The following is a 6,683-nucleotide window of genomic DNA, read 5'->3' as shown; positions in this document are numbered from 1 at the left end:
TGAATAAACAAATTCAGGTTAGTGAACATACATATACCCTTTGTAATTTTGCAGTGGCTATTTGGCAAGTAAACATAGCCTGAAATCGATTGCAGGAATACCCCAAGTGTCAGCCCAAGCATTTAAAAAAGTATCGCAACATCGTTTTTTCTTTGGCATCGGCATCCGATGTATTTGACTTATCGATGGCCGTGACATATCTAACTCTGAGTCAGGCGGTTTATAGCGTGCGGCAATTTTTAACAGTATTTCGTTTAATCAATTTGTTGGTAGCAATCGCGTTAAAATAGTTTAAAATGTCGACACTTGCAAGTCCTCTATCGATTGCTGGAACGCGGCAGTCTGGTGCCTCAGTGCGCACACAAAACGGTAAGAAATTGCTAATTTTTCAAACAGCTGCAGATGGGTGCAGTCGCCGGGGGCCGAGCACGTTGCTTGTGACTAGTGAAGAGAATTCGAGAACAATGAAAGAACTTAAAATTTATTAAGTGCTGCGATTCCATATGAACTGTTTTAAGGCACCAAATTTGGGAAGCAGAACAGTAGATAATCAACGGCACAGAAAATTGAGGTTATGGTTATACGTATATTTATCTCCCTTGCAGTTATGGCCGCTCTTTCCATATCAAACATTGTCAAGAGCTCTCTGGGACCGGTGGGATTGGATAAAATGTTGGTGGACGATATTGGCGATGTCACAGTTACGAATGACGGCGCAACTATATTGCGCTTGCTAGAAGTCGAACATCCGGCTGCCAAGTAAGTTGACAAACCAACTAACAAGAAGTTTTACTAACTGACTATTTCACAGAGTGCTTGTTGAGCTGGCGCAGCTCCAGGATGAGGAGGTCGGCGATGGCACCACATCCGTTGTCATATTGGCCGCAGAGCTACTGAAGAACGCCGACGAATTGGTTAAGCAGAAAATCCATCCCACTTCGATCATTTCCGGCTACCGTATTGCCTGCAAAGAAGCTTGCAAGTACATTTCGGAACACTTGACTGCACCGGTCGACGAATTAGGCCGTGAATCGCTCATAAACATAGCCAAAACTTCAATGAGCTCAAAAATTATTGGAGCCGATGCCGATTTTTTCTCCACCATGGTCGTGGATGCAGTTCAGGCAGTGAAGATAACTGACCTTAAAGGTCATCCGGCCTACTCGATCAAAGCCATTAATGTGCTAAAGGCGCACGGCAAGTCGGCACGCGAATCGTTGCTGATACCTGGCTATGCTTTGAACTGCACTATTGCATCACAGCAAATGCCCAAGAAAATATTGAATGCCAAGATTGCCTGCTTGGACTTTTCGTTGCAAAAGACAAAGATGAAAATGGGAGTGCAGGTACTCATCAATGATCCTGACAAATTGGAAGCTATTCGCGCACGAGAGCTGGACATTACAAAGGAGCGCATTAACATGATCTTAGGTACGGGCGTTAATGTGGTGCTCGTTAGTGGTGGTGTCGATGATCTTTGCATGAAATACTTCGTCGAGGCCGGTGCCATGGCTGTGCGCCGCGTTAAGAAAAGCGACTTAAAGATTATTGCCAAGGCCACAGGCGCTGCCTTCCTTACTTCGCTAACAAATATGGATGGCGAGGAAAGCTTTGACGCCTCAATGGTGGGCGAGGCGGCTGAAGTGGCCCAGGAACTCATATGCGATGATGAGTTGATACTCATTAAAGGCACCAAAGCACGGTAAGTTCACAAACTACAAACTGCACTCTCTTATTGCGATAAAACATGCTTAGGAATGTGGTAACTGAGCTATATCTGTAAAAATAATCTCTACTCTCACCTAGCGCTGCTGCTTCGATCATTCTGCGTGGTCCCAATGACTTTTACTGTGATGAAATGGAACGCTCTGTGCATGACGCCCTATGTGTCGTTAAGCGCGTGCTGGAAAGCAAAAAAGTCGTTGCTGGCGGTGGCTGCGTAGAAGCTGCGCTGTCTATTTATCTTGAGAACTTTGCCACATCGCTAGCATCTCGTGAACAATTGGCTATTGCCGAGTTCGCCAAGTCACTTTTGGTCATTCCCAAAACGTTGTCAGTGAATGCAGCAAAGGATGCCACAGATCTGGTGGCCAAACTGCGCGCCTATCATAACTCCAGTCAGACCAAGTCAGAACATGCTGCACTCAAGTGGACCGGCCTGGATCTCATCGAGGGCGTTGTGCGCGACAACAAAAAATGCGGTGTTCTGGAGCCAGCTATGTCAAAGATAAAATCGCTGAAGTTTGCCACAGAAGCGGCCATAACCATTTTGCGTATCGACGACATGATTAAGCTAAATCCAGAGGAGAAAGGAGGCAAGAGCTATGCCGATGCGTGCGCCGCCGGCGAGCTGGACGGTTAGGTCAAACATTTCTTCTACTTGTTTAGGCATTTACTATTAAATATCACTTCACTCACGCTAAACTGTCCCCAACCATTTAATTGTAAAAACAATTTGATTGTTTTGCTCTTTAATATTTGTATTAACATCACCCCACAAAAACTAAATTGCCTCATCCACACATAATGCATAATAAATGGAACTTTTAAATATGCTGCGGCGTATTTCAAACCGAAAAACCAGAGTACTATTGTTTATGTTTTTCATATGATCTCTCTCGCGAAGCGAACAGAAGAGCGTGCGTGAGTATCAATCGGTTGCTATTTATAGACGACTGCATCCAAATCGTCTATAAATAAGAGGAAAAAATATTGGTTAGGAAAATATCGCGCACATTGCCCGAAGTTCTCAGTAAATTGTTGGAAACTTAACTAAAATGTCAGCAACTGAAGAAGGTGCCATCGGTGGCGATGTTAATAACAACAATGACGCGATAATGGAACTGAATAATGAAAATGGAGTGTTGGAGCAACCAACGGAGCTGCAGCCACAAAATGAGCTGCTCGATATGGTTTTCACGCTGGAGAGTGAAAAACAAGCGCTGGTAGAGGAATCGCGTAAACGAATTGGAGCGCTACGAAAAGATTTTGAGGTTAGTTTAGCATGCCACTTGTATATCAACGTCGGAAAATCATATTAAATGAAATCATTCATAGAATGTTAGCACTGAAAATGAACGACTGAAACGACGGGTGACGCAGCTGGAGCAATCCCTAAAGCAATCTGTTATGCTGGGCGGCACGGAGGCGCCGAAGTCACGGCAGGAGCAGGAAGAACTGCTACTTAAAGCCAAAACCTTGCTCTTTGAGAAGACAAAAGTGAACAAGCAGCAGGAACAAACGATTGCAATGCTCAAGCACCAGGTTGATACCATAAAAGATGTGCTACAGGTAACGAAAGACATGCTAGCTCTGAAGACCACCGAATGCGAGCACACAGAGGCACGTCTGGGGAAATCACAGTTATGGATCAAAGCTGAACAGGAAAAGAGCGCACTAACAGAGAAAAAGCTAGCCATTTCAAAGGCTGTGTACGACAAGTTACGCGCCGAGTACGACACACAGTCTAGAATATTTAAGGTACAACTATTACCAGTTCACAATCTTAGCTTACTAATCATATTTCTTCACAGGATTTAAAGGCGACCTACGAGCAAAAGGTGAACGTTTTAAGCCACGCATTAGATCAGGCCAAAAAATAGTTAAACAATTTAATGAACTATGTTAATTAAATGCAAAAATATTGTTTAAAGTTCAATAATTTAATCTTTGTTCTGCGTCGCCCACTCGACTAACTGTAATCGATTCCTGCGTTATGCCTAGGCAGTCTGTTCGGACTTTTGTTGCTGTTGTTGGTGCAATTTTAGAGCCGCCTCCTGCTTTAGATCGAGCACGCTCATCACAGAGTTGAGGAATCGCGTCTTTTGCATATGTATCTTTTCGATTTTCTCGATCTGCTCCTGCACGTAATCTACGCGACGCTTAAAGTAGTCCTTGGAGCCTTCCAAATCCTGCAATTCAAAAAACTGCCATGACTGCCCAGATCTATAGTAATGTTTAATAATCTCTCACCTTTTCGATGAAATAGCCGGTGCCAATGTCTATTATGAAATTGTTTAGGTCCTTGATCCGACCGGGCACGTACATACTGCTAGTAAGGGGCACAAGTATATGGCGGTCCTGCCAATTGGATTGAAAGGACTCCAGTGCTTCTTTCGAGCCAGCGTATTTGGCCTTACAGCCATGTAAGGTGGATAACGACTCTTGTATGTTGGTCATTTCCTACACGTGCGGAAACATTTTAGGCTTGTTTGAGAAAAGTTCCACAGCCATGCATCACCAATGCCCCAATCCCCCCTCCGCGATGCGATGCACGACAACCAACACACCCATGCGACTCACCTGCTCGAATTCTTGCTTGATCTGCAATAACTGCTCAGGACTCAGCTTTACCAGGTCGACCGTCTCTGGTTTTCCAGCGTTGCTAGCATTGGAAGCCATTACCTGTGCCTTTACCTAACGTGATAATTTAAAAAAGCTATATTTCTTAAAGTCACACGCAAATGTTGCTGCGGACGATACTAGTGTGTCAACGCATCGATAACTATCGATACACCGAGAAAAGTTGCCACTAATATACACATATTAATGGAAACTCTTACCACTAGAATGTAGATTGAACTGTAGAAAACGAACAATATAATTTTTGGTTTTACTTGCATCAGCATGTCTTGCCTTTAATAGTTATCACTGCTATAGGTCTAGGGAATAAGAATGCAACACGTTTAAGCGCAGCGCTGCCAGATCGTTGAACTGTTGAATTTATCCGCGTTGTGAAGAAATTTTAAAATTTGAATGGTAAGAAAAACTCAGTTCCTTTTTAATTATATTTTTATTATATTTATTATATGCAATGCTATAATTCTGTGTTTTATCAGTCATTCTGTATTTTTATGCATTTTTACCATTTTTTTCTGATAAATTATAAAATCTAACACAAAACAAAGCAAATTCTTTAACAATCACTGCCTCTACATACACATTACAATTTGTTATATATATAACTGCAATTGTGCTTTACGCTGCCATTACATGTTCATTTACATTTTTCCTGTTCATGCATATATATACTGACTGTTTTGTGTCTGTTCTGGTATGTGTGTCTATATATATCTATATATATATATATATATATATGTATATATTAGATAACAATGATATTAAGCCTAAATAGATGTATATTTGGTATTGATACTTAGCTTTTCCCATTATCCTGTTCTTATGGCCATTCAACTAGATTTTTAGTTACTTTCTTTACCTATTTTACTCATACAACTAACTGTACTTTCCATTTACTATATATATCATACATCATAACATTGCCTTCGTTTATTTGGTTGATTTTTGTTGTTGTTTTTTTTTAATATTTATCAATTAAACAATTGGTTAAATATAAGAATTTGTGAGGAATATGGATTTTGAATTTGGGTTTTCCAACTCGTTTCTTTCTTGGGTGTGCATTTTAAAATCGCAAGGCAAAAGGATTATATTTGTTTTGTGTTTTTTGTTTTTTTTTTTTTTTGTCAAATTAGAAATGAATAAACTTTAAGGTTTATTTTAAATGCAGAGATTTCCTTGTGCAGCATTAACATTGTGAAAGAGAAAAAGTTTTGTAGCCTTTGGAGAGAGTGTTTCATATTTAGTGGGAAAGTTGCTTACGTTTTTATCAACAGCATCATCATCGTATGTAATTGTTTAAAGTTTTCATTTTGTTTTTATTATCAAATCGAACGGGCATAATAAGTACATAATAATCATAATAATCATTATATCGTTTATGTTGTATACATGTATATAAATAGTATATGTATGTCTTGTATATATGTATGTATTGTGTTCATGTAATTGTCCTAGGTGTCCTTTGCTTGATTTGCTAGTTTTGTGTATTTGTTTTTGTTGTAGTTCTTTGAGTTCCTCTTGTATACAAGATTAAGTTTTAAAAAACTCGAAAATATATCAAAAATTGGTTGAAATGCAATATATATGTATGTATTTAGTGTTAATGTATGTATTTATATAGACTCGTTCTAGGTATTTGTATACAGCATACCATCATTCACCCATACATTTGTATGTACATATAGATCAATTCGAGTATATGTATATGCATGCATGTGTTTGTGTATCCCTTTTTGCAAGAAGTTAAGAAGAGTTAAGTGTCAGTAAGTAATTTTGCTAAGTAATGTATAAATGGGTATGAATGTACGAAAGTGTCCACTGATGTTGTAAATAAACAAAGAGAATTGATTTGCTAATTTTTGTATATATGTATATGTATACTATATATGTATAGGCAAGTTTTAAATAGCGCATCAAAATGATATATGTAATATTTTTATATATTTACTTTGATAAGGAAACACAATGGCGGACAAGTGTTTGTGGTATGTGTGTGTGTGTGGTGTGCGTGTGTGTATGTTCCTTGTTGCTGCTGATTGTGTATACGTCGCGTGTGCCTTGAAAAATACGCATAAAGCTGTTGTTTCAAATACAATTACTTTGATAATCAGCTGTAAAGTAATTTTTGTTCACATTCGTTTCCACTCAAATATTCGTTAAAAAAGCTAGGTAGGTTCGCTTCAGTGTGGCGTGTAAGTGTGCGTGTGTGTGAGTGTACAGATGTTGTTTTTGTTGTCTTCTTACTTGATATGTCCGAGTTCATACGACATAAAGTCTTCTATGTCAATATATAGTCTCAATTACATACACGTAAACTTACATAT

The 6,683-nt window shown here is 39.4% G+C and overlaps 3 protein-coding genes across 3 annotated transcripts; 2 read left to right on the top strand and 1 right to left on the bottom strand.

The window, feature by feature from the left end:
• The first annotated feature begins 217 nt into the window (after window positions 1-217).
• On the top strand, window positions 218-2,580 carry LOC115620645 (T-complex protein 1 subunit alpha). The gene is made up of 4 exons (XM_030513993.1): window positions 218-369; window positions 606-759; window positions 812-1,702; window positions 1,807-2,580. The coding sequence occupies exons 1-4, from the start codon at window positions 297-299 to the stop codon at window positions 2,360-2,362; spliced, it is 1,674 nt and encodes a 557-aa protein (XP_030369853.1). The 5' UTR covers window positions 218-296; the 3' UTR covers window positions 2,363-2,580.
• Window positions 2,581-2,740: 160 nt separating this feature from the next.
• Window positions 2,741-3,658, top strand: LOC115621149. The gene is made up of 3 exons (XM_030514707.1): window positions 2,741-2,993; window positions 3,058-3,480; window positions 3,534-3,658. The coding sequence occupies exons 1-3, from the start codon at window positions 2,778-2,780 to the stop codon at window positions 3,600-3,602; spliced, it is 708 nt and encodes a 235-aa protein (XP_030370567.1). The 5' UTR covers window positions 2,741-2,777; the 3' UTR covers window positions 3,603-3,658.
• LOC115621150 (probable prefoldin subunit 5) lies at window positions 3,582-4,473 on the bottom strand. The gene is made up of 3 exons (XM_030514708.1): window positions 4,303-4,473; window positions 3,973-4,182; window positions 3,582-3,911 (listed from the first exon to the last, which is right to left on the bottom strand). The coding sequence occupies exons 1-3, from the start codon at window positions 4,399-4,401 to the stop codon at window positions 3,720-3,722; spliced, it is 501 nt and encodes a 166-aa protein (XP_030370568.1). The 5' UTR covers window positions 4,402-4,473; the 3' UTR covers window positions 3,582-3,719.
• Between the last annotated feature and the right edge of the window lie 2,210 nt (window positions 4,474-6,683).

Source organism: Scaptodrosophila lebanonensis, unplaced genomic scaffold, assembly GCF_003285725.1.
Source record: "Scaptodrosophila lebanonensis strain 11010-0011.00,11010-0021.00 unplaced genomic scaffold, SlebRS2 tig00000024-arrow-pilon, whole genome shotgun sequence".
NCBI classification, from domain to species: domain Eukaryota; kingdom Metazoa; phylum Arthropoda; class Insecta; order Diptera; family Drosophilidae; genus Scaptodrosophila; species Scaptodrosophila lebanonensis.
Note: the sequence above shows the minus strand (reverse complement) of the source record. Positions and strands in the feature narration are given on the sequence as shown.

Excerpts from the sequence above, each read along its gene's own strand:
- LOC115620645 (XM_030513993.1), top strand. The coding sequence starts at position 297 with ATGTCGACACTTGCAAGTCCTCTATCGATTGCTGGAACGCGGCAGTCT. Across the intron at positions 370-605 it reads CTCAGTGCGCACACAAAACG|TTATGGCCGCTCTTTCCATA; the intron begins GTAAGAAATTGC and ends TCTCCCTTGCAG. Across the intron at positions 760-811 it reads GTCGAACATCCGGCTGCCAA|AGTGCTTGTTGAGCTGGCGC; the intron begins GTAAGTTGACAA and ends ACTATTTCACAG.
- LOC115621149 (XM_030514707.1), top strand. The coding sequence starts at position 2,778 with ATGTCAGCAACTGAAGAAGGTGCCATCGGTGGCGATGTTAATAACAAC. Across the intron at positions 2,994-3,057 it reads CGCTACGAAAAGATTTTGAG|AATGTTAGCACTGAAAATGA; the intron begins GTTAGTTTAGCA and ends AATCATTCATAG. Across the intron at positions 3,481-3,533 it reads CACAGTCTAGAATATTTAAG|GATTTAAAGGCGACCTACGA; the intron begins GTACAACTATTA and ends ATTTCTTCACAG.
- LOC115621150 (XM_030514708.1), bottom strand. The coding sequence starts at position 4,401 with ATGGCTTCCAATGCTAGCAACGCTGGAAAACCAGAGACGGTCGACCTG. Across the intron at positions 4,183-4,302 it reads TCAAGCAAGAATTCGAGCAG|GAAATGACCAACATACAAGA; the intron begins GTGAGTCGCATG and ends CCGCACGTGTAG. Across the intron at positions 3,912-3,972 it reads CCGGCTATTTCATCGAAAAG|GATTTGGAAGGCTCCAAGGA; the intron begins GTGAGAGATTAT and ends TTTGAATTGCAG.